Source organism: Gobio gobio (genome assembly GCF_949357685.1).
Source record: "Gobio gobio genome assembly, chromosome: 11".
NCBI classification, from domain to species: Eukaryota; Metazoa; Chordata; class Actinopteri; order Cypriniformes; family Gobionidae; genus Gobio; species Gobio gobio.
Genome location: NC_137104.1, coordinates 9,483,756 through 9,511,480, shown reverse-complemented (window position 1 = coordinate 9,511,480; position 27,725 = coordinate 9,483,756). Strand labels below are relative to the sequence as shown.

Here is a 27,725-nt window from a genome sequence, read left to right as displayed (position 1 = left end):
AAAGAGCTCGTCTTAAGATGCAGCGGTCTTTCCCTTTCATTTGCACTCGTTTTTTCTTGCTCTCTCAATAGAGTGAATGCGTCCGCTATCTGTGTGTGTTGTGGTGCCTCACTAGTTCTAGCTTGAGTGAGCGTGTCAAATACGTGTAAAAGATTGATCCGTGTCACTTCAGAGTACTCGTCTATATTCATGGTACTATTAGTAATATATATTATTTTTAGCTAGCTACTGTTATGTTGTAATGGTTAATATTTGAAACACCCCAATAAATTCATTAAAGGGGGACTTCACCGCTGGAAAGATGAATGTGTATTTAAATTGGGTCATTTATGTAGTAGAAATGTGAAATTATTTTAGAAGTTGGTGCCTTCTAGACTGAGAAAAGCCAGAAAATGTATTTTTGGCTCATGTGGATGAAAGACAACAATTCCCAGAATGCACTTGCTTCGCTGCCCTTTGAGGCCACTCCCAAGCCACGCCTACCGGTTACACCTCTTGACCACCTGACCATCGAAAATAATTTAGTTCAGTTAGAACAGTGTTTCCCAACCTTTTTTCGGTCATGGCACCCTTTGAAAATGTTCTCCATTTTGTGGCACCCCCTCGCATACGTTACGCTAGGGGTGTAACGGTACAGTTTGCTCACGGTCCGGTTTGTATCACGGTTTTAGGTTCACGGTTTCGGTACGGTTCAGTATTTGCTATGTTCAGGGAAAAAAGGACTACTGTCAAATAAAAATAAAGAAAATAATAAGAACAAATAATTTAAATACAAGCAGCAGCACAAATAAATACTATTGAGCAAAGATAGGCCTACTAATAAAATAAACTATGCTTTTCAGGTACGTTTAATATTAGTTTTCAGGTACAGAAATTGATCAAATGTAAAATAACATTGCATATTTGAGTGTATAAATTAAAGATTAATCCTATTAAACTTACAAAAGCTATTCAATCAAGAGCAGTGAGTGATGTCCTTGTCTTTTTTGTTGTTTGACATTAAACAGACAGTAGTAAAGGCTACTGCCCCTTTAAGACCTAATGCTACTGCCCCTTTAAGACCTAAAGCTCGGATATGCGTCGTCTTTCTCGAATATATTAAGTTTTCTTAAGGCATATACAGACTATACAGAATACTCATCAAGATGGACATGTTGACATACTGTTTGTGTGAGTTTGTCCGTTCAAGAACAAGACTTGAAAGAGAACTCAATATTTGCGCGCTGTGAGACGTGTGCGCGCTCTCGGATGAGTGCACAGAGACAAATTCTCTCACAACGCACGCGACTTCTCATTCGCGTCTTCTGGCACTACACCCGGGTGGGTGACGGCGAAAATGACTGGTCATATTCGAACATACGGCAGCACTCGTATGCATTGAACAAAGTTTACAAAGAGAGAATTATTTGGGGAAAATTTTTTTTTTTATATATATATATATATATATATATATATTTGAAGGACTTTTACACGGCACCCCTGCTCTCGTCACATGGCAAACACTGAGTTAGAGAACAGACACTACAATTAAAAACTGAACGTGTCAGCTCAATACAGCACGAGCCGAACGAGTGTCGCAGCACAAACCCAGCAGGAGTCAGATTTCATTCATCACGAGAGTGAGGAGCTGACAGACCAGATGATCGCGGAAGATTTGGTTTCAAAGCGAAATGCCCCTATTTAAGTGAGTTTGTCATTGTATCGTTGGGTTGTTGTGTTTTCAGGAAGCCACAATTCAAGCAACCCGCCCCTGAATTGGTGCTAATTTTAAACCGAAACTAAAATGATCACGGCCGACCGGCATTAATTCACGGCCACACATTCATTCAAGGTGCGTGTCTCAGTTCATGCTTATGGAAGCTTAACTTTCAAAGGAATTCCTTGAGAACACTGGCCTTGCTCCGCACCGCTCCGTTATGAATGTCCGTGCGGCCGTCTGTGTCTTACATTCTGTGAGTGAGATCCCACCCCTATGGGCGGGTTGAAAACATGCGGAACTAGCTCCTACTACTGGCTGTAGTCTTTAAGCCTTGTTTATGCTTTCGTCAGGCTCCGCAACGATGACTGCGCGTGCTCCTCCCCAAACGGACAAGGCGTTTATACTTGACGCGCTCGCCGTTGTGCTATTCTTTGAAACGACAGAGGGCGACTCGGAGTAATTATTCTATAAACCATCAGGAAAAAGCGTTGAGAAGAAGTGGACTAATGTACACAGGTGATGATATTTATTTTAGTACACTTCACCGAAAACCACATTACAAAAGAACTGTGTAAAACTCAGTAAACCTTGATATTACTTGTGACATGAGAACAAAATATATGCACACATGTATACAACTAAATTAACTATCTTTTAAATATTTCCTAATTTCACTTAAAGCTACACTGTGTAACTTTTTTAGTCTATTCTTAGCTAAAAACACTTAGTTCTTTCAAAAATATATGTGCTCATTAATGTATATTTACTTCTTTCAAGTAATAAAGTATTCTCGTAAGTTTATAATATGCCATTGAAAATACATAAGGTAATGGGATCTAACGGTGGTCGCCATGTTGCCCCTCCATCTTGAAAGTACATTAGCCAAAGAGGGACATACCCGTAAATTCAAGCTTCGCCTTTCGCGTTTTAACCGGTTTTAACACTCGATGGCACTGTACAAAATTCTCTGCCTCGCGCATGTGCGCGTCAACTTGTTCAGACTTGTCTGGTGCATGCGCAGAGAGTTTTCATCTCAGCAGCGTACAGTAACAGAGTTATACGGAGTTTTCCTGGCTTGTTTATTCCTCAAAAGTCTGTTTTTCCTTGTGTGGTATTTCTGTGCGTTAATAACTCCGTAAGTAATAATAGTTATTGTCATTGTAGATGTGTTTCAGAGTGTGTCATCGCGTAATTCAGTTGATGTCACCTCAGAAGTATTTTTGTGTCAACATACAATAGCGTAATGCTCACCTATTTGAATAATCATTCAGTTATTTTGTTATCAATGTTTATTCGTTTATAAAAAATATTTGCTTGTAATGTATGTTGATGGAAATATGTATCAGGTCTGATCGACATATTAACAATTGTTATACAGAGCGCACTACAGTGCTAAAGCTGCGCACACACTTTTGTAATCCGACACCGCTTGTTAGCAGCGGCAGCTCCGCTCCTTTTAACATTATACAAATGTAACTTATAAGTATAGTTATACAGTTCTTAACTGTGTATGTATATTTACCATCCTTATTTGTTCTCTCACAGAAACCACATTTATGTACATATCCACGCAAACCTGTTTATGCCTTGCAATTGGATGACTGAATAAACATTACTATCATCAAAGTTCACTCTGGATTAGCTGCAGTTCTTTCTAGCCGAATAATTAGGCCAGTTGAGTTCCAACCATCCCACTGCGCACAGAATATCCCACAGGCACCGTGTCGAATGTGGACGAGGTCGAACTGGAAGCCATGTTAATCTTGGACTAAATCAGCCACCGTAGGAGTTGAAACGAAATCGGAATTGAGAGGAACCGAAACTAAAATTCACTGGATGGTCATATACCTTTTCACCACTAGATGGGGGAAAATATCACACAGTGTAGCTTTAACATTTTCATTTAGTTTCGTGATTTTTTTTTTATTAAACATGGATCTTTATTTAAAAGGGCTTATTTCTGCTTTTGTAGGCTAATTTTGTAAACATAAGCACCTAATTTGTATGTGCAAACTGGGTGCCAGTGTGATGAGACATCATGCTCGGCTAAATCACTGAAGTAACCCTTTAAACACCTTTCATTTGGGTATTTAGAGAAGTTATTTACAATGATTTTTAAGAACATTCTATTCGGGAATATGAATACTTCCTAAATGTTTTCGTAAGTGCAATCTTAAGAAAAAATATAAGAACATTCTTAAGAAGTTTTTGAGAATACAAAATATTCATTTTTTTTTCTTAAGTTAGAAAATAAGAAGAAATTGACAGTTAAGAAAAATGTTATTCTTAAGAATGTTTTGTGAATCTGGCCCCTGATTATTATTAATGTTAACAGTAGTGCTGCTTAATATTTTTGTGGTTCAGGATTCTTTGATGGATAGAAAGTAAAAAAAAAATGCATTTATTTGAAATAGAAAAGTGTCTTTTACTGTCACTTTTAATCAGTTTAATGCATTCTCGCTGGATAGAAGTATTAATGTCTTTAAAAAGTGTCACCCTATTTTTCTTGTTTGTTACCATGTTCTCAGCCATCTCAAAACATTTAAGAGTAATAGCACTGGTTCCACTTCTCTATAATTATGTAATTACTATGTGCGTTGATTCCACATCTAGAGTTGAAGTGCGTCGATTATTTCTACGACCTGCTATTGGCACAGAGCTCAAATAGTTGGCGTAGGCTTAGCTGCACCTGGCTGTACTATATTTGTGTCAGAAGGGAATAATGTTGTTATCTGCTGAGCTGAGGTAAAACAGACCTTATGTTCAAGTTCAGCTGGTACGATCAAGAGATGTTTGAACCGAATGCACTCCTCATTAATGCCACATAAGAAGCTTTGTTTTGCCCCTCTGTGTTTTGAGTTTTTATACACTTCTGTTCAAAATGTTGGAGTCAGTAAATGTTACTATTAATAAGAAATTCTATTTTTATTCAGCAAGGATGCATTAAATTGATGAAATGTGACAATGAAGACTTTACATTGTTACAACAGATTCCTTTTTCAAATAAGTGCTGGTCTTTTTAGCTTTCTATTCGTCAAAGAATTCTTAAATTAAAAATGTGTGACGGTTTCTGCAGAAATATTAAACAGCACAACCCTGTTCAGCATTGATGAAATGTTTTTGAGCAGCAAATCAGCATATTAAAATGATTTCTGAAGGATCATGTGACACTGAAGGAATGATGCTCTAAATTCAGCTTTGACATCACAGGAATAAATTACATTTTAATGTAATGTATATTAAATGTATTTATTTAAATGTATATTAAAATAGAAAAAGGTTCTTTTAAATTGTAATAATATTTCACAGTATTACTGGTTTACTGTATTTTTGATTAGATAAAAGCAGTCATGGTCAATATTAGGGTCTTCTTCTAAAAAACGAAATTAAAACCCCGACATTTTGTATTTATTTGAGGTTTCCTGAGGTGCACTTTTAATATTACTATGATTATTTTTACATCAAAAATGGTCATAATTTAGAAATAAAAGGGTATTTTCTTCCCTGATTTTATCCCTTTGATTTAAACTGCAGAGTTTGAAGGGCGTGTCTGCTGTGAGACTTCAGTGTAAACTCCCACTGTTTTGATTGGCTAACATCTTTGCGTAAGAAATGAGCATTGCTTGTGAAACTCTTGAAAACTTTTACTAAATTTTTACTAGGGATGCCACAATTCTCAATATAATATTGAACCGTTCGGTATGGCATTCACCGTTCAATATGCGCTTGTGAGTTGCGTTTTTTTCTGTTTGGCATTTAATTAATTATTTTTATTTCTCTCCGAATTGGGTCTGTTTGAAGTGTGCCTGTGAGTCTACGCGTTGATATGAGCAAATATCCAATCACTTTGCACTAAAGTTAGGGGTGTTTAGCCACGCTTGCAATGCTGTTCATACTTTAACAGAGCGGCGAAGTGAGGAATCACGAAAGTTTATTTTTGCATGCGTTTTAAAGTCTTGCCTGTTAAACATTAAATTCACAGTTTTTAAATGTGCTTTTCCGAGCGCGCGCACTAAAAGCCTGTCAAACTCGTGATTACAGGACTAAGTAGTCTTACTGCGCTAATACTATCAAATACACACAAGGTTTACATAAACACAGTCGGTTATGTCTAAAGTGAAAGTAAAATTGCCGTGTGTCTGTATTAGATGCGTACAGGTCTTAAATTGACAGCAGCGCAGCCTAGTGATCCTTAAAGGGACAGTTCACTCTAAAATTATGTCATTATATACTCACTCTAATATTGTTCCAAACCTGTATTCATTTCTTCTGTTGAACACAGACAGTTGAATACAGCTGATGGTAGCCATTGACTTCCATTATTCTTATTTCCTACAATGGGGACCAGCAACTGTTTGGTTTCCAACATTCTTCAAAATATATAAATAAAGCTCAACTGAAACATTCACATAGTTGAACGTAGCCAATTTCCTAGCATTTAGGATTCTTTGGAAGGTGATGTAATTCTTAGTCCAGTGATCCTGTATCTCTCTTCTCTCCTCATCTCACTAATGCGCCTCAAAGGTGTGATGATGTAGAATAGGGATATCACGGTACCAAAATTCCAGTAGTCGGTACCAATACCATAAAAATGTTATAATACTCTATACCAATTTCGGTACCACAGCTAAATGTTTTTTTTTATTTTTTTTATTTATTTTATTGAACTATTTAAAAAAATAATTTTAAAATGTATTAAGTTTATTATTTATGATGATAAACCTTATAAGTAAATAATACATAAACATTTAAAGGCTGTATGCTGTTTAAAAGTAAACATTGTTTATAAAAAAAAAGATCAAGGGAAAAATAATCAACCATCTAGGCATAATTATTATTATTAGTAGAGACGTATTTTTATTACATAGAGACGTAGCTAAATCTACTGTAGGCTACAACAGTAGCCTAATATATTCTGTCAATTTCAATTTTTTTAAACTGAACTTTTATTTTGACGGGTTGCTGTGAAAGACCCTTGAGTATCTGTGTTCATGATATGACCGTTTTCTCAAATTAAAGGGTAAATTCTCATGAAGTGATGGTTTATGCGTTTGTGTCCTCATATTGTGACACACGGCAGAGGCTACAAAGACAGCGAGCGAGTGTCACTCGTGTGTGTGTGTGTGCCCGTGCGCCCGCCCATGCATCTGCGCCCGACCGCCCCTCATTCACACAGAGACGCAGAATTTGCAGAAGTAATATTTAAATAGTATTTTGCAGTTTAATATTCACAGGCACTATATTCGATTACAGTCTGGAGCCCTGCGCTTAGATAAACACTGAAGCGACTGAACGCAGCTGCGGGTACCGAATATACTCGGGAGTCGGTACTACAGAAATACTGGTATCGTCACATTTTTATCATTTCAGTACCAACTTGGTACCGAAGTACCGGTACTTGTGACATCCCTAATGTAGAAGTAGGCGTTGATTTTCTTCTCCAGAGGTGGTCTTTTGTCTCACTATTGTGTCATAATGTGACAAAATCCAAAATGAGATGTTTTTGGAGGTTGGTAAAAAAAAAGCAATAAAACGTCACCACCATGGTTTGATGACTTCCTTTGACACCCAAACTCTTCCCCCCAAATGTTGTTTTTGATCTCGTAATTGGCGAAATGACAGATCATGCTTGTGGGGGCCATATACGCGTTTTATCACTAAGAAATTATGCCTTTAACACTCAGACACGAGTTGTCGCTGCCTGAGGTGTCGGCTCAGCTGATAAAATCTTTTGATTTTCCTTCTCTGTGAAATTGCTTTGAAACGCACACTAAAAATGACAACAACATTTTCTCAATTAGATGCAGTGTTGCTCATTTCAGTTTTCTGAATGTGGTGCCCTTTGAACCACTGAGGGGGAAAGAAAATGAATCCTGTATCTGGGTTTTGGCCTCAAGTCAGATTTTCCTAGATTTTGTCTTTACTCTCATCTCACAGCAAAGCAAATATTACAGATGAATTTGTCTTGAGCACCGTGGACGGTGCGTCATCTCTCCGGCTCTCAAAATCTCCTAAGCATCTAGTCGTCATGAAGTAAACACGACGAGAGGTATGCTAATGACAATCACTTCAATCCTGAACTTTGAACCGCAGCGTGGGAATTAAAATGCAGCATAACTGGAACGCTCCAAAGGTCACATCATAATGCAGAGCGCTACATGAATTTTACATGAAACTATCATTATCTCGTACCTTCAGAGATCTCCTGTGCTCAGCTTTGAGCAATAAGTGAGGAAGATGAACAGTAGTGAGGAAGGCCCTGTTTGTGCACATCAACAACGGTAAAACAAATGTTAAAAATCACACTCTCTGGAAGTTACGTCATAGCTGAGTGAGTATCGGTGTTATTTACCATCAGTGTCCCTCACACTCGTATTTTAGAGGCCTTTCAATGGGCCGAGTTGATATTGACCTTGCAGCTGAATACAAGCACTTCATGAAAGTGTTCCTCATCAGCATCTCTTTAGCTCCCTCTCCACCTCTGTGCGGCCCATCTCTGAAAATGTTTATTTTTCACGAATCTCAGTGCTGTTGAGCACCAGCCTGCTCATACTATCTCTATGCTGTCTTTTAACATCGTTTAACAAGATGTACATTGGAAAGTAAGTGCATTTTAATGTCACCATGAAATCAAAATGGACAAAAAAAAAGGAATATTGCAGTGCTTATTATGAATGATTTATCCGTGCACATCATTACTGGCGTGAGGGCGGGACAACCTGTCACTCACATGAGATTGACCAATAGCAAACCTCAACCATCTAACAATCCAATCAATTCCCCAAGGACAAAATCAAGTTCTGTCCTATTTTTTTTTTCTTGTATCGAGTTTCACTTGAATATACGTCAAAATAGGGAAGAGAAAACTATCACAACTTCTGTTTCATGCTGATTTTAATAGTTCAAGGTGTTTTTTGTAGTTCTATTTAATAATAGAAAATACAGTTTTAAAGGAACACAACAACTTTTGGGGACTTTAGCTTATTCACCGTATCCCCAGAGTTAGATAAGTCCATACATGCCATTCTCATCTCCATGCGTGCTAGTGTTGCGCGGGTCATCTCATAACCCGCGGACCCCGAGGTAAGAAATTGGCACTTTATTTGCGGGGCGGGTCGGGGCGGGTCATTAAAAACAAAATTTAAAAAAGAATATACATGTATGTTGCGTGCAATTCCCTATAGCCTATAGGCCTAAATATTTGAGAATATCTATTTTCATATTTTATTAGGTTCTTGAATCTTTGATAAGGATACAATACGAAGCCTGTAGCAACGTTTGCGTGACGTCCCCAAATTTTGGGCGTCATGTAACACATCACGAAAGCAGCGCGCCAAGCAGCTCCCGCCGCCAGCAGCAGCCACGACAACAAAAACGGACAGATAAAAGTGAAGATGGAAGACGAGGTGCAAGAGAATCAGGAGTCTAGCCAAAATAGAGTAAACCCTGGTACAATGCCATTCTTTTTTTGCACAACGAACGTAAAAACGCTAGATGAACATTTCCGTCTGTGGTTATGTAGCGCAGGCTGTAAAATAGTTAAGCCTATTAGATAAATACAAACGCTGTTTTGTTGAACTTTTTTTTGTTGGAACTTTGCTGCCGTCCCTTGGGTGCAGTGGCGCAACCTCCGTCAACATAACTAACGTGACGACCTGCTTGCACAGGGAGCGTGCTGGGGACTATTTTCAGGCGCTGTGTAATATCATTGCGCCACTGCACCCACGGGACGGCAACAAAGTTCCTTGATTACTACGCAGGAATGAGAGTATAGTTCCTATCCATATCGGCCTAGAAAATCGCAACTTTTCATTTTCCGTCAGTCTTAGTACACGATGTGACTATACACATCACAACATGTAAATAGGAAAATGTTGGCGTTATTTTGTTTCTTATTGAGCAGTAGGCTAGATGGAGCCGTTTACCTCCAGTCTTTGTGCTAAGCTAGGTTAGCAGTGTGTGCGTCAGACAGAGTTATGGCATGCATTAGTGATGCGCGGGTCGGCTTTTTTTTCTCCAACCCATGGGTCCCGCTTTTATGAAATTATTTGGCCTGCCCCAACCCGCACCGCACCATTGTATCTATTTTTCCAACCCGCCCTGCCCTGCACCCATGACCATTAAATAGACATACTAGGCATTGTAATGTAAAAGAAAACAGCCGAAAACAGTCGGCATGTTCCTTTGACTATTCTGGTTCAGAATCTGACTACTCTTAACTGTCCTGATTTCTATATTGAGTCAAACATTACTGATACCTTGTGGTTTAGTAAGTTAGTTTTTGATTCACTAAGTGTGTGTTCACCCTTATAGTTCGGTTAATTTGGTCCAGACAAAATAAAAAACATTTAGTCTTGGTCCGCTTAGCGTTCACATTGGCATTTTAACTCCGGACCTAAAGATAATGAACCTTAAGGCATTTTTGTATCTTTTATAAGGATCTTTTGTTCACAACATGATTGGTCGGCTTTTATTACGTATATTTTGCGGCGTAACTTACCGAACATCCAAAATAATGCTGTGTGCTGGGCTAAATGTGCTCGTTGTATGTGCTTAGCTACATATGATGGTATTTTGACCAGCTGAGAACTCATGAAGAGCTTATAAAGTGTGTAAAGGAGTCAAAACAGCGGCAGGAATCCCTCTGTCACACACAAACGAAGATCTATTGAGAGGAGATTCAAATCTCTTATTCAAATTATAAATTATATAACTAAACAAATTCATAATTAAATAGGTGAAACTGCACTTGAATTTGTCATCGCACATGTACATCGCATGTCATCCTTTGTCATACATCCTATGCAGTGCGGTGGATTAATATTTCTCTTTATTGTCTATTTAAGGTATTTTAGTAATTTAAATAACATGGGTTATCTTAATATGTGATTCATGACATTTTATAATATTACACCACGCAAATATATGTATTAATTTCTTTCTAATTATCGTTGTCATTGCAGGCTGATTTAGCCTATATTCACCAAAAAGTGATTAGTGTAGGCTGCTTAAAATAGCATAAAACAACAGGAGAAAAACATAGTTGATGACTAAAAATAATCATTCCATGACTCTATACATTACTTTGTGAAGACTGGCGTAATACAGTGACATATTAGTTTTTTTTAGCCGTATCAAAACAGTAATCATGTGCATGGGTACATTTTATTTTCGGTTTTCGGTATACAGCCCCTGGCAGTTCTAGTGTTAAAAAGAAGAGTCATTGTTAGGAAATTGCACCGCACCAGTCATTCTGTATGTTTCACACTGTAGATTCAGTATTATAGGATGGTTTTCCATTCACACCAGTGGAGGAATGCATGTTTGAGAACTGTTAATGGAACCAAATTTCATGAAAATGTTTTTAAAAATGAATTTTGAATGAGAATCAGTTTTCGCTTCCCACCCCTAGTTATATTAATAGCTTTCACAATTTTCATCTGAACAGTCCGTCTTCTGTGCTATCATGCTGTCGGATTCTAATCTGTCAGGCAGCCTCCTGAATAGTAAATATGTGAAAACCGTTATCTGTGGCATCTCTGATGATGCCACGTTTTGAGAGCCGACTCTCGCGCAAGGACCGCATGTGGAGTTTTGACAGTGGAAGTTCCAAATGTGGGAACGTTTGATTGATTCTGTTTAGCAGGGGGACTACATTGATGTGTCTAATAAGGAAGGCTGCACACACAGCAGTAGGCCTTTTTGAGCCCAATCTAATGTAAAGGATGAATGAAGGTTACAAACTTCAGGTTGCAGCTGCTCATTAACGATTAAAGCTTCATGAGTTGTACTGCTGAACTAAGGAATGAGTTGTCGTTCTCTATGTGTACACTGTATGTGAAAATTGACCACATACTTGGTCGGGTTGAATGTTTCCCCATAAGGTTCCCAAAAGGTGCAGCTCTAGAATTAAAGCTAAGAGTGTTAATAGAAATTGACTTGCATTTCATTAATCCCTCATAAAGAATCTGGTCAGCAAAGCTTTTTTCTCCTCTCTGGAGGATGTCAGAGATCAACGTTTGGGTGGAAAGTGGCTCATTGACGTTTGACTCTTAGTGAAGATGTTGGAGCAGCGCTCGAGAGATTTCCAGAGCTGATTTTCGGTCTGTCCTGAGCTCTTTTCTAAGCGTCAATCCTTCACTAGGCTAATTACTCTACCATTGTTTGATAATCATGTGGGAAGATGATGAACCCTCATTACTGTATTAATCGGATAAATATGTCGGTTTTTCAGTATGTGATTCATCCAATCCAGGCGCATTGGAAATACACAACTCTTTAACCTTTTATCGCCACTCACCGGACACTTCATTTACGAACTGCCAATGGAATATGTTGCCACAGTCCCATTTAACGGTTTCTGACGAAATTGAACACCACGTTTAGTGCCAGTGACTGGACATTTCACTTTGAAAGGGCCCTTAAACTTCCAAGTTTAAGTGTATACACACACACACACACACACACACACACACACACACACACACACACACACACACACACACACACACACACACACACACACACACACACACACACACACACACACACACACACACACACTGTGGACTAAGCATGAACCTCGTTGTTGGTCCATCAGTCATTTTTTAAACTTCAATGTTGATACGAATAGCAAACAACTCTTACTGCACTCACAGCAACAGACTTTTAGGTTAAAATAAAATGTCAGGGTGAGCTCAACCAATCAGCATGTTCAGCACCCAAGTCCCACCCCCGAAAGTTCCTAAACTTTGAAAAAGTACTACCTCGCGAGCAGGGCTGTTTCGAGGGGAAAATTTTTACCTGGAACTTCATTTAGACCCCGGTTCCTGTGGTCCAAACACACCGAGTACCACCCCAAAGTCCTTAGTTCTTGGGTAAAGTTCCTGCAGTGAAAACGTGCCTTTTGGCTATGTTCAGACTGCAGGCAAATGTGGCCCAAATCCGGCTCAAATGTGACTCATCTATTTTTGTAATGGTAGTGTGAACGGCTCAAACCACATGGAATCGGATATTTTTATCTAAAGCAAAAATCCAGAAAATCACATTTTATGATTTAGTAATTCATTTGCATTTTATTGCATGACATACGTATTTGATACATCAGAAAAGCAGAACTTATTGAATATTTGGTACAGAAACCTTTGTTTGCAATTACAGAGATCATACGTTTCCTGTAGTTCTTGACCAGGTTTGCACACACTGCAGCAGGGATTTTGGCCCACTCCTCCATACAGACCTTCTCCAGATCCTTCAGGTTTCGGGGCTGTCGCTGGGCAATACAGACTTTAAGCTCCCTCCAAAGATTTTCTATTGGGTTCAGGTCTGGAGACTGGCTAGGCCACTCCAGGACCTTGAGATGCTTCTTACGGAGCCACTCCTTAGTTGCCCAGGCTGTGTGTTTCGGGTCGTTGTCATGCTGGAAGACCCAGCCACGACCCATCTTCAATGCTCTTACTGAGGGAAGGAGGTTGTTGGACAAGATCTCGCGATACATGGCCCCATCCATCCTCCCCTCAATAAGGTGCAGTCGTCCTGTCCCCTTTGCAGAAAAGCATCCCCAAAGAATGATGTTTCCACCTCCATGCTTCACGGTTGGGATGGTGTTCTTGGGGTTGTACTCATGCTTCTTCTTCCTCCACTGGACTGTGGTCCCAGCTCTCTTCAGGTCATTGACCAGGTCCTGCCGTGTAGTTCTGGGCTGATCCCTTACCTTCCTAATGATCATTGATGCCCCACAAGGTGAGATCTTGCATGGTGCCCCAGACCAAGGGAGATTGACCGTCATCTTGAACTTCTTTTTCTAATAATTGCGCCAACAGTTGTTGCCTTCTCACCAAGCTGCTTGCCTATTGTTCTGTAGCCCATCCCAGCCTTCTGCAGGTCTACAATTTTATCCCTTGGCCATTGTGGAGAGGTTGGAGTCTGTTTGATTGAGTGTGTGGAAAGGTGTTCTTTTATACAGGTAATGAGTTGAAACAGGTGCAGTTAATGAGTGGAGAACAGGAGGGTTTCTTAAAGAAAAATGAACAGGTCTGTGAGAACTGGAATTCTTACTGGTTGGTTGGTGATCAAATACTTATGTCATGCAATAAAATGCAAATTCATTATTTAAAAATCATGAGTCTGTCTCTCACAGTTGAAGAGTACCTATGATAAAATTACAGACTTCTACATGCTTTGTAAGATCGGCAGTGTGTGAAATACTTGTTCTCCCCACTGTATGTGGTCCTAAATGTGATACAGGTCAGATGTTTTGCAATGCGACCTCAGTCTGAACAGTCATATTGGTATTCATGCAACTTTTACGTCACTAGATCAACATCCATCACAATTCTACGCTCATGGGACTCTTGAGATTTTACATATCCGAGGTTATCAAGGAAGTTTTGAAAGGTGTCAGAACTTATAAGTATTAATGACTGCTCCATATACAAGCAAAACACGAGGGCTATCATAAATGTTTAAAAACTCAGCTCTCTTTTTTTGCATCCTCCTCTTTGTTTTTTATATTTTAGCCGGCTAAAAACGCTTTTGTGGACATGCAACCCAAGGCTCGCAGTGTGAACGTAGCCATAGGGGTGTGACTAAAATGTAACGCGGTGAAAAGCTATCTCGCATCATATTGTCATGACAGAGTGTGAGGTTGAAGTTAGGATAGAATATGTCACCGCTGCATTTACATTACGCCTCCACTGTAGTTTTGCTTTTTATAGAAATATTTTTTTTTAATTCCAGTGGATAACGGTCGCTTCGATTCCATCAGATCATCCAATGCGAGCTGTTCCGAGTAGTACATAGTGGGCAGCACTGATCACGTGATGAGAAGACCGACAGAACCGTGGCCGTGGATTCGTTGCGCAACTGAAATGTCTATTTTAAATGCGCGTTCAGCACCACCCCTCCCAATTCACAGAGGACACACGATCGCGAATATGAAAGTAAAAGTAAACTGGAGCGCATATTCAAACGCAATTTCAATACGTTACCACTGTTTGAAAGCGACTCCCTGAGGCATGCAAATTTCTCTCAATATGAAAGCTATCTGTGTAGTTGTAACCACCTCTCAGCTCGATATCATGCTTGAAGAAAATGTGGTCTCTATTTGCACTTTGAATATGGAGAATATTGAGTACTTTGATTATGTTTGCACTTGATCTATGATCAATTTGTGGAAAGGAGTTCAGTTAGGAGGTCAAAAGTTGTAGAAGCTCATAAATAATGTGCTGTTCTAAGGTCTGAAGAGACAATAATAAAAAAAAGAAAAGCCAGTCAGTTGAGTTTGTGGAAAAAGCTTTTACAGTGCTTGAGTATTGTTGTCTTTTACTGCATATGATAATTCATACTCTGAAATTACATTCATTACAAGATGAGTTAAAACATTTCAAAATGCACCTGCAAACAATTTTTCTAGTTATGCATTTCATCATTGAGGATTTCTTAAAAATACTATGTAAGAATCTCGTCTCGTTCTCATGAACCCAATCTCGTGTCTCGTCTCGTGAGCTAAGTGTCTCATCCCACCCTTACGTAGCCATAAACTTGGAAGTAGCCTAATGTCACAAAGCCGTATGATCCTCACATCCTGTTCCTGATGAGCTAGAAAACCCTTGATCGTGACTGAGCCTCTCCAGCTCTGCCATCTGTGGTGTAACTACTTCAGCTTGGTTATGAAGTGAAGACGCCACAGAGATTTGCTGACTTTACATGTTTACAGACTGCTGACGGCAGCAGCGTTTTCCTCCCACTTTGTTTTCCCTCTCTTTTATTTTAGAAATTTACTACGAAAATGGACACGATTCCGCTGCATTTAGGAAGGCGGCCACCTCTGCTGCCCAGCAGTGTTGATCCATCACGGCACGGCACATTGCGTTTAGCCCTGAAACAACCGTCTTTGAGACTGTAGGGAGAAAAAGCAAGAATACTTGAAAGAACTTTTTCATGTTTTTTTTTTATGCAATTCCCAGCTCATCATTCAATGAAGTCACAGCTGACCTGAGTCCATTTCTGTCCACATGCCTTAATCCCATGCGTCGTCTCAAAGCGTGAAACGTTCTTATCGAAATTTCAGCTATAAATGTCCATCTGTCTGTCTAATATGACTCCTTTGAGATTAGAAAGACATTTATCATCCTTTCCCTCCACCAACTCTCAGTTGCCAGGCAACAATACCTCGATTCTCATAGCAGGAAGTCATCTGAAGAGGATGGGGGATTGATTGTTTGAATGGGATGAATGACTTTTCCTTCTGCTCATCTACAGGAGTCATTTGACATCAATGAGTATTACTATACTTCCTGTGTGGTAACTATTGGATCAGTGTTAATCCATCTGAGCATCCTCACACTTAGTGATAGCAACTATACAACTTTATTCAAAGAAAGGTTGTAGGTTGTGTCCCAAACAGTCCACTTCAAATGAGACGCATAGCTCAGATAATAATTGCTTTTGGACATGAGTATTACGTTTTGGCAGCTTTGGCAATGTTACACATTTCCTTTGGTATAATACTTGAGCCGCTGTTCATTGCATTATTTGTAGACGCTCTAGTGTAATGAGTTGTGTGGGATGGTTTCATATGAGCTTGTTTATCTGTTACTGCAGAATTACCGTAAGTGATGAATCACCTCTAAATGCCCAGAGCTTTTTCTGTATGCAGCACAGACCTAATTAGGTTTATCGCAACCACTCGGATCAGGTCGCATTGTGTCTCAGCATGTGAATACAAAAGTGAATGAGTGTTTTATTCATTTGATTGTTTGTTTTAAAGTCTCAATGGGTAAGTGGTTTCCTTGACCAACTCTCTCAAAATGCAGGGTAAACACTTGTTTAGGTTTTTAGGACGCACTGGTTCTTGAGTAATGGGTCAAAACAGGGCTGAACCAAGTTTATGTATCAAGGAATTGATTTGAAATAATGTGTTTTAATATGTTCAGAGGTTTTCATTTGTTTGGAAGCTTCCATTTTCTCAAAGATTTTTTTCTTTTCTTGTCTGTTACTCATCACTGCCTTATCATTATTATTATTATTATTATTATTTTTTTTTTTACAAAATATTTAGTATAAATATGTAAGAACCCACCATTCACTTCAATTAATTACTGATTTGTGTGCAGAAAATATAAGCACAGTTACTTAACTCCAGTGTTGGGCACGTTTAAAAGTAAAATTAAGTAATTAGTTATAGTTACTAGTTACTTCTTACAAATAGTAACTGAGTTAGTAACAGAGTTACATCATTATAAAAGTAATGCCTTTCCAAAGTAACACCCTTTCCAAAGATGGCGCCGCCGTGCTCGGTCGCCGTTCAGGTCGCTCCGCTAAGACTTTGCTTTTATTTATTATTCTACTCTCTTTTACTCTCTATTTTTTCCAACGGATCATCTGCTTTGATCTGTTACGACAGCAAAACACTTCTGGAAATTGGTTACCGCTACACTGACCTGTTTCAGGACACTTTCTCCAATCTTCCATCTGAGATTCGCCGGGACGCCGAGTTGAACAATGGCCACTCGAGTCGACGGCGAAGATTCAAAAAACACCGCGGGAAACGCGCTGGGATCCGCAACAGACTGAGAAAAAGAGCATTCAGTCCTCCTCTCCCGAGCATTTTGCTCGCAAATGTCCAATCCTTGGAGAATAAGATGGACGATCTTAGAGCCAGGATAAGTTTTCAACGGGACATGAGAGACTGCAACATCTATTGTCTGTCCGAAACATGGCTCACGCCAGCGGTCCCGGATACAGCCGTGACGCCGTCCGAGAACTTCTCTGTTTTTCGGATGGACAGAACAGCCGAGGCCGGGAAATCTAAAGGCGGTGGAGTGTGTTTCATGATAAACAAGAAATGGTGCGATCCTAGGAACATCTCCATTCTTTCGCGATCCTGCTCGCCTCACTTGGAACATTTAACTCTCATGTGCCGGCCTTTCTACCTGCCGAGGGAGTTTTCCTCGGTCATCACCACTGCCGTTTATATTCCACCACAAGCAGACACGGGGCTGGCTTTATCTGCCCTCCATGATGTGACCAGCGGCTTCATAAACAAACACCCCGACGCTGCTTTCATCGTCGCGGGTGATTTTAACAAAGCAAACCTAAAGAAAGTATTGCCAAACTTTCACCAGCATGTCTCCTGTCCCACACGAGGAGCAAACACACTGGATCATTGCTACTCTCCGTTTAAGAACGCCTACAAAGCTCGTTCACAGCCAGCTTTTGGCAAATCGGACCATGCCGCCATTTTCCTCACACCGGAATATAAACAAAGGCTCGTTCAAGAGCCCCCGGTGAGGAGGGAAGTCAAACGCTGGTCATCCCATTCAGAGATCACGCTACAGGCAGCTCTTGATGACGTCGACTGGGACATGTTCCGCGCGAGTTCTGAGGACGTCAGCGAGTTCACAGAAGTGGCGCTCTGCTTTATTAACACACTGACAGAGCAAGCCACACAAACATTAACTATAACGTCCTTCCCTAATCAGAAACCGTGGGTGGACAGTTCAATTCGCACTGCAGTAAACTCGCGCACCACCGCTTACAATGCCGGTCTCCTAACGGGGGATATGAGGGAGTACAAAGCTTCATGTTACGCTCTCCGGCGCGCCGTTAAAGCCGCAAAACTCCGCTATAAAGACCGAGTGGAATCTCATTTCCAACTCAACGACTCCCGGCGGATGTGGCAGGGACTGAGAACCATCTGTGCTTTTGGAACTAAATCCTCTGCAGAGGTGAGAGCTGATCCGTTACTGGTGAACGAGTTAAACTCTTTCTACGCTCGCTTTGATGGTAATCGCGGCAGCGCGACTCCGGCGAGTGACGCGTCAGAGAGAGTCCCTCAGAGCAGCAACGGTCACGTGATCTCTGTCTCGGAGGACGAGGTTCGGAGGGCACTCAAACGTGTGGATGTCAGGAAAGCTGCTGGGCCGGATGGTATTTCAGGTCGTGTTCTGCGGTCCTGTGCTGATCAGCTCGCAGGGCTCTTTACATCCATATTCAACGAGTCCCTTGCTACATCTGTTGTCCCCACCTCCTTCAAACGATCCTCCATCATCCCTGTACCTAAGATCAATAAACCCTCTTGCCTAAATTACTATCGTCCAGTGGCTCTCACATCTTTAGTCATGAAGGTCTTTGAGAGACTCATTAAAAACAACATTTGCTCCTCCATTCCTGACACTTTGGACCCTCTTCAGTTTGCCTATCGTCCCAATAGATCGACTGAAGATGCCATTTCTCACGTCCTTCACTCCTGCCTCACTCACATCGACAGCAAAAGTGGGAACTATGTCAGGCTGCTATTTATTGACTATAGCTCAGCCTTTAACACCATAGTTCCCATTAAGCTAACACACAAACTCCTGGATCTAGGCCTGAATTCTTCTCTCTGCCTCTGGATTGAAGATTTCCTCACTGGCAGACCCCAGGCGGTGAGAGTAGGCCAGTTCACCTCCACCTCCATCACCCTGAGTGTTGGAGCTCCACAGGGCTGTGTGCTGAGTCCCCTGCTCTACTCTCTCTACACCCATGACTGTTTGTCCACACACAGCTCCACCTCGATCATCAAGTTTGCTGATGATACTGTTGTCCTGGGTCTCATCTCCAACAACAATGAGACGGCATACTTGGACGAAGTGGAGCAACTGACATCATGGTGCCAGGACAACTGTCTCTCTCTGAATGTTAACAAGACCAAAGAACTGATTGTGGACTTCAGGAAGAGACAGCATCGGTCATACTCCCCTCTCATGATCAGCGGGACACCGGTAGAGAGAGTGAGCAGCTTCAAATACCTGGGTGTGAACATCTCCGAGGATCTGACCTGGACTACACACATCCAGACACAGGTGAAAAAAGCCAGGCAAAGACTGTACCACCTGCGCCAGCTGAGGAAATTCAGGGTTTCACCAGCCATCCTGAAAACTTTCTATCGAGGGGCGATAGAAAGTGTCCTGACTCAGTGCATCACAGCGTGGTACGGGAACAGCACCAGTCACGACTGCAAAGCCCTGCAAAGAGTGGTGCGCTTATCCGAGCGCATCTCAGGCTCAGCTCTCCCGTCTCTGCAGGACATCTTCACCAAACGCTGCAGAGGTAGAGCTACTAAAATCATCAGAGACATTAATCACCCTGCAAACTCTCACTTCACCCTGCTGCCATCTGGTAAGCGCTTCCGTAGCCTGATGGCAAAGACTGAAAGACTCAGGAGGAGTTTCTTCCCCCAGGCCATCAGACTCCTGAACTCAGTCACGTGACTCACTTCACCCCCGCACACGCATAAACATACGGTCTTTCAACATTAACATCCACACACTGCAATTGCACTGCACTTTACTTTACGTCCCTATTGTTACTGCGTAACAACCTGTAATAAACCTTGCACATTATACTTCTTTATATATACATATTATATATTTTATGTTAACCACTTATTTTTAAGTCTACAGTTTATCTCACTTATCATCCACATATTTTTTATATTTTTATTTTTATCTTATTTCCTATTTTTATCTTTTACTTGATTTATTTATAATTCTACTTATGTTAATACTTTTTATTCTAACTTTATTCTATTTCTATTTAATTTCTTGTAACTGTTATTTGCACTGTCCATGGAGCGGACCTGTTTACATTTCACTGCCAGTTGTATATTGTGTATATAACTGTGTATGTGACAAATAAAACTCTTGAATCTTGAATCTTGAATCTTGAATCTTGAATCTTGAAAAGTAACTAATTACCAGGGAAAGTAACTACTGTGTTACTTTTTGTTTTCTTTTTTCAAATGTTCAAATATGTCAAATAACTTGGATGCCCCCAATATTAAATATGTTAAATGAATGAATTGGACACTAAATAGAATAAATTATTATTATAAAACATTTTACATTAATGTACACGGACTATTGTAATGTTGCTGTGGGACAATGTGAGAGACACCTATCAAATTCAATACATTATTGTAAATATTATCAGTAGACCTACAATAGTGTAAATATTGTGTAAATATTATCAGTACTATACTACTCCTTTGGTAGTGGAGCTCACGTTATCACCTGGGTTTTTAGCCACTAATTTTGTGGCAGCATGTGATGATGTGAGGCGCTTCATTAGATTAGAATTACTTGCCACCGACGTGGAGAGACTCTTTCTTCCTGGGCATAAGTTGTACGTTACATAAACATTCTTACCTTTCACCTCAACGAGGGAAAGGTAGCGCTTATACTTCCAGTTTGCGAAAGCTACCTTTGAAGTCGTTGGACTTGCCATCGCGAGGGTGAGGCTATCGCGGTCTGTCTCATGTCCTCCATTTTGTTAGCAATGCCCAACTTCCAACAATCCAATTAATTCCCTAAGGACGATATCAAGCCCGGCCCTAATTTTTTTCTAATTTCAGAAGCCGTTTCACTTGGATATACATAACAATAGGGGGGAAAAGAGCAATCGCAACTTCCATTTCATGCCGACTTTAAATATGGGTATGTTTCATTAAAAAAAGCAACATTTGAACAAAACCACGTTTTTGTCAAAGACTACATCCAGATCGGATTCAGAGTGATGATCAAACACAGATGGAGTAGATCGAGTCCATCAACAGCCCTACAGCTTGCACACTCCTATAGTAGGGTGACCATATTTTGATTACCGAAAACCAGGACACTCTGCCCGGCAATGAGATACTCAAATGATACTCAAAGTTTATTCAAAGATTCCTTATTAATTTCAATACATTTAAAGTATGCCCCCTCTATATGGATAGAATATTGTTACATTAGGGCCAGGACAGGACTTGAAAACAGGACATGTCCTGGGAAAGCAGGACGTTTGGTCACCCTATCCTATAGCTTGTTCTGGGTCGACATTTCATTCAGTAAAATATGTATTTATTTGATGTTTAATGTTTATGATCATGTTATTTTACATATACATCTGCTTGCATACGATCGCTTGTTTTTTTTAGTCTTCTTCGCCTGTTTTTTGATCAGGAGATTCTGAACTCATTCAGAAGATGTGTAATAGCGCACCCTAGCGTATAACAGTGAAAACACGGAATCCCGGAAAATTACGTGTTTGTCGGGGAAGCGTTTTCTCACAAATAACGGAAAATTCTGTCTTTGGCGGGGAAAGAGTTAAAAGGGACATATTATGCCCCCTCTCACAAGATGTAATATAAGTCTCAGGTGTCCGCAGAATGTGGAAGTGGAAGGTCTGGGAAGTTTCAGCTCAAAATACCCCATAGATCATTTATCAAAATTTCCCCTATTTTGGTGTGAGCAAAAACACGCCATTTTTGTGTCCCTTTAAATGCAAATGAGCTGCACCCCCTTTCCAGAAGAGGGCGGGGCCTTTACAGCTCGTGCTTCGGATACTCCGGCAACAACAAAACTGGAAAATGTCATCCAGCCAGAATATGTCCGAAATTGTCAGTAGCGGCGTTCAGCCGTACATGCTTGAACTGGAGTCTAGGGCTGCAAAAACTAGCTGATGAAATCGTTAATAATCAATAATGAAAATCGTCGATAACGATTCTCATTATTGGTTAGTCGGGTCTGCCCTCTGTGCACAATACGCTTCCATCAGTCGCGCCAAATTACTGTATTGAATAACGCATTTTTATGGACAAAATTTGTATCTAGAAATAGTGGAGTGGAAACAGAGTGAGCTGATGCAGGAAAGGTACATGATCCAAGTGTCCAAACATACCCTCTCATGTGCTTTGAAAAATGTGTGTGTGTCTGCGTCCTCAGCGCAAAACGTTAATTTTACAGATTATATCCACTGATCTATATAGAGAACCGTAGATATAGCCTCACCTGTAAATGCCACTATTTGTAAATGCTACATGCGAGTATTTAGATTTTGCACGAATGCTGAGAGTCTGTTAAACTTCAAACTTCACTGAACGACAAACAGACAGAACGAAGTCGAGAGGGAGACCATTAATATTCAGCACAAAAACATTAATTTAGCTGAAATATCTAACGCTAAATTTAGTTTTAAAAGTCAACATGTAATTCAAGTATTTTATGAGAGTACTAGTAACTGTAAAGGGATAACAGCGTGCAATTTGAATATAAATATAAGACGTTTCTACAGGATAAAGAAATGACAGTAACAGGATTCTGTGTCCATAGCGAATGTGTGTGTGTTCCTGCAGAACATTCCTCTTATCTGGTAACACTGAGTTTTGTGTTTTTTGTGTTTTTGTTGTTCTCATTTTAATGTAGGGATTTAAACTGCTTTTGCTTAGTAACTTTTTTTTACACATAATATATAGCACAAACATACCCTTGTGAAAATTAACCATGGTTCTATTAGATAATAAAGCCATGTTCTTGCCGTATTGATTAACATTTGAAGTGAAACTATGGTTAATTTGTGGTCACCATTGAATAACTACAATAACCCTGTTAGTTATTTATTAATATTACTTTTGTTTGTTTTATTTTATGTAAAACCATGGTTAATTTTTGTAAGAGTAGATATATTCGCAATGTATGTTTTCATAGCACTCAGCTGACATGTTTGTTTGAAGGACAGCATTGGGCAGGATGTGGAATAGTGTGTTTTGTCAATAATAAAAAAAAAAGGGCTTTTTATACGATGAATCGATAAAATAATCGCCCAACTAATCGATTATCAAAATTATCATTAGTTGCAGCTCTACTGGAGTCGGATCAAGAGTAGGGGGAAATATGGAACCGCTCGTTTGGAGAGACTATTTATGATTTATGGGTATTATAATAAAAAGTGGAGTGGGTGGATTTTTACTATTATAGGCTGGTTGTTTGCACACACTGTAGACACAACGGTGTTCAAGTGAATTCTGTATAATAGGTCCCCATTAAATATATGAAAAGAAATCAGAGCTTGTGTGACCTTGCTCTGTGACTCACAGCAATTTAAACATGAACTGAATACATTTATGAATGTTTTGATAAACATTAAAAGGTATGTTTTCAAATTAACCCCATTCTTTGGTCAATTCGTATTTGTGTTTTTCTCTAGTTTATTATGCATTTTAATCTTGTATGAGGGCAGGTATTTTTGGGCTTTTGAGTGATATTACATCATTATTTTTGATCAAATTTACAATAAATCTATTTACTAATGGCAGGTAAAATTGTGGGGTGTCTTGTTGTCCAATGTTCCAAGATTTAGCAGACAGTTAAAAGTTACTCGGATATTTTGAAATGGAAAAGTTTTCTGGACTGAAATAGTTCCGTTTTTATGCTCTTTCTCATAGAGCCTAAACATGAACTGGCAAAATGCCTCTGCCATCTGCTCTACAAATGTTGTTCACATATTTGAAGCTCCTACAGAGTGACCTCAATTGTAACCTAAATAAACTTCAGTAAAGTTAGGTAACTTGGGTAAGATTAGGTAAATGTTTGACAATAGACGATAAGAAACTAAAAGGCTACCAAGTCCATTGGTAAACCTACAAATAAGCCTTACAGTAACAGTGGTTCTGTAGGGAATTGTGATGACTTTAATACATAAATTGTAACTAAAGCGCAAAAACTGTTAGCTTTTCCACAGCTAGAGGCCGTGTTGCTATGTGCCGTTCCCTTGCCTTCAAAAACACCCTCTGCGAGTCTCGGGCCGATCGTAATTTACCAGGCTCCAGCAGTTTGCAGCGTTTCCAAGCATGGTTAAGAAGAAAAGGCAGGGACCGAGATCCAGCATCTCACTGCTGACAGCATTGATGAATATGTGTATGGACGGGTCGGCAATGCTGTGGTTCTAGACATGGCAAAGTTTATGTCAGCTTTCCCCGGCCACAAATCGCACTGACCAAAGGGAGTATGTCAGCTCGTCTGAGAACGTCAGTGTCACCGAAGTCAGAGTTGATTCAAACTGTATTTTACTTCAGTACACAGCCCACCTCCCGATTTGATATACAGTCTCTCATCCCAGACAGGAGCTTGTTTTGTTGTCTCTATGGCATTATTTCTAATTATAGCGTTCCAAGGAATGCAAGAGATTCTCAGAGGTTTTGAAGGATTGATCGCATGGTAAATATTCATTACGGTCCACAGCAGGTCAATCATTATCTCTGGTGTATTCATGCTCCCTCACTGTCAGATTTACAGTTTTCCAAATGTCTTGAGCTTGATTTAAGGATGCACACACATCTGAGAAGACATAATGTCATGCTCAACTGGGTTCCTCAGCAGATCTTTAGTGTCTTTTTCTCAGATTTGAGTTTTTTCAAGGTGTCTCTGGATCCTTAGAAAGTATAAAAATGTCGTGCACTTAACTTTTCCAAATTTAGGCTTGTAAAATTTGGGGGTCAGTTCTGCTCATATTATCAATTTACCCCAAGATTCTTTGAAAAGAAAGTTCAAAAGGACAGCATTTATTTGAAACTGGAATCTTTTGTAATTGTATAGTCTTTACTGTCACTTTTGATCAGTTTAGTGTATCCTTGCTGAATAAACATATTAATTTCCTAAAAACAAAATACCTTGCTGACCCCAAACATTTGAACAGGAGTGTATATAGTGAAATTATTCTGTTTATTAATATGTATTAATATATGCAACATAATATTTTTTGTGTGAATACACATGATTAAAAGTTAACTAATTTAATGAAAACATTTCTTAATAACTAAGAATATATATAAAAAAAATGCTTTTTAAAATAAATATAGCTAGATCATCCAGCCCTAATCACCATTTAACTTGAACATATTGACGTTTAATGACTAAATATATAGATATTAAATCTTTGTATTGTTACAAAAATCTATCTTAGATTTCCTTAAATTGAATTCCTTTAAATGGACTGGTGCCCTGCTCGCAATATAATTATTCCCACTTCAATCATGAAAACTCTCAAAATAGTTTTAGCCTGTTATTGATTATGGCAATGTTAATATATTTGGTCTTGTTGGACTAGATCTGTTCGTACGTGCTATTGCTGTGAGCATAAATATACATGCATAAATCCCATTGCAGATCTAGGCAGGTGGAGCTGGGGGAGGTGGAGGGGTTCAGAGGAACTCTGAAAGTGTGCTACATAGGGTTGGGTACCAGCTCGGTACTTTTAAGGGCACCGACCGAATTACGTTGGTACTACTGAGTACCGATTCACATTAAATCAATCGCTACCAAATTGCGGTACCTGAGAACGCATATTGTGATATAGACTAGTGTCTGTGAATATTAAACCGCAAAAAGACTATTTAAACATGAATCCTGCGTGTCTCTGTGCGAATGAATGCATAGACGTGCGGTTTACAGTCTATGGGTTTACCTCACACACTCTCACTCAGAATTGCGCGTGACTGTCGCATGTTTCCATCTCTGTCTCTCATATGAGGACATGAACGCACAAACGTCATCTCCAGAGTCACAGAGTCACTAATTTGAGAAAAACGACTGTCATATCAAACACACAGAAACTCAAATTCACGGCAACCTGTCAAAATAAAAGTTCGGCTAACTTGACAAATAAATTACTGTTGCACAGTAAAATTTAGATACGTCTCAATGTAATAATACTACTAACACTAATATAATAATAATAAATTATCAAAACTTTATTTTTTTAAAAGTTTTTTTTATTTATAAATTGCAATTTATAATTTTCTTCATGTTTTAATTTTAACCATAGTTGTGCTCAGTTGTGCAGCACTTTGTTTGACAAAAAAAGTTTAATTAAATTAAAAGATAAATTAAATGTCTTGTGTCTTCATTTGATTACCAGAAAATACATAACACATAATTTGTTGGAAATCTTTTCATAGAAATTAAATTAATAAGAAAAAACAATAATATGGTTGTTTTTATGAATTAAATTAAGTACCTAACCTAATAGCCTACTATTTACTAGTAAATATTACAGTAATCAAACACCACAGACAATGGCAGACAGCGGCCAGGGCAGCTCTGGCATAATGTCAATAACACTTTTATAAATGACTTACAAGTTCTTTACAGTTATATATGTAAACATCCTAAAAGTACAGAAAAAAGGTACCGTTGGGTACCGGTACTGGGACCGATACCGGTTAAAATGTGAACAGCACCCAACCCTAGTGCTACAGGACTAACTTACAGCAAACAATGAACCAGACTATTTAAATGTTGAGCAAGCAATCTCATTGGCTGCAGGATCAGTAGAGGCCAATCAGCTTGTGCCATGTGGTAATGATGTGATTGCTTGCGGATTGCTATCAGTTCCAACTGAACTAGATATTTTACTCAAAAATGTCATCCTCCTGCATCTCACATCTTTTTGAAATCACATGTTGTTCTCTTGGTGAAACTGGTAGTATCTTGTGGAAATTGCAACGGTGAGACTGAAGCTCTTTCTTTTTTCTTTCTCACTCCAGCACATTACCACAGACAGCTACATCCCCTGCTTGACTGACCTCTGCAAGGCCTTGTGGGAGGTGATGCTCAGTTACCACCTAACCATGCAGTGGCACGATGAGCACTACAAAGAAGAAGAGACGACTCCTGGTGAGCAAAATTAGTCACTCTTATCTCCTGCATAAAGAGTCAAGGGTTCATTTCGTAGGTAACTTGTATTTTAAATATGTTAAAAGTGTGTGCTAAGCATAAAACAACTATTTTGTTGACATAAGCGCATGTTAAAATCATGCACACCTTCCCAGTTTATTGTTGTTTTCTCTTTTGGCAAGCGGAGTTGATCCCTCTTGATAAGACAGCGCTTTATTTCAGTCTTACCAAAGGCACTATTCAAAAGATTCAATGTTGTGCCAGTAATATACTTTTTAGCTGACAATCAGGGCAAAAACACACAGGAGATTCTGGGCAGGACTCATGCAGAGATAGTCAGCAAAAGAACAATAACAACAATGGCACCAAACAGAGCATCATAAAGACTTCCCATGATGCAATCAGTAGCTCTGATCAGATGATCAGGTTCAAGCAGGCTCAAATATTAACACTCCCATATTCCCCATCATAATGCCTTTTGTACATTTGACAATGGGGGAAAATCCTTCTGCAGTATGTTGGACTTGCTTTCCATTAAAAAAAGTACATTA

The 27,725-nt window shown here is 39.5% G+C and overlaps 1 protein-coding gene across 2 annotated transcripts in view; it reads left to right on the top strand.

Annotated features, from left to right (window-relative positions):
* The window catches only part of vps50 (VPS50 subunit of EARP/GARPII complex), a 253,418-nt gene that overhangs the window by 81,710 nt on the left and 143,983 nt on the right, over positions 1–27,725 (top strand). For both annotated transcript variants that reach the window (XM_079829018.1, XM_079829017.1), the window contains exon 13: positions 27,045–27,174. In XM_079829018.1, the coding sequence (XP_079685144.1) occupies positions 27,045–27,174 (130 nt within the window). The remainder of the gene's footprint in view (positions 1–27,044; positions 27,175–27,725) is intronic.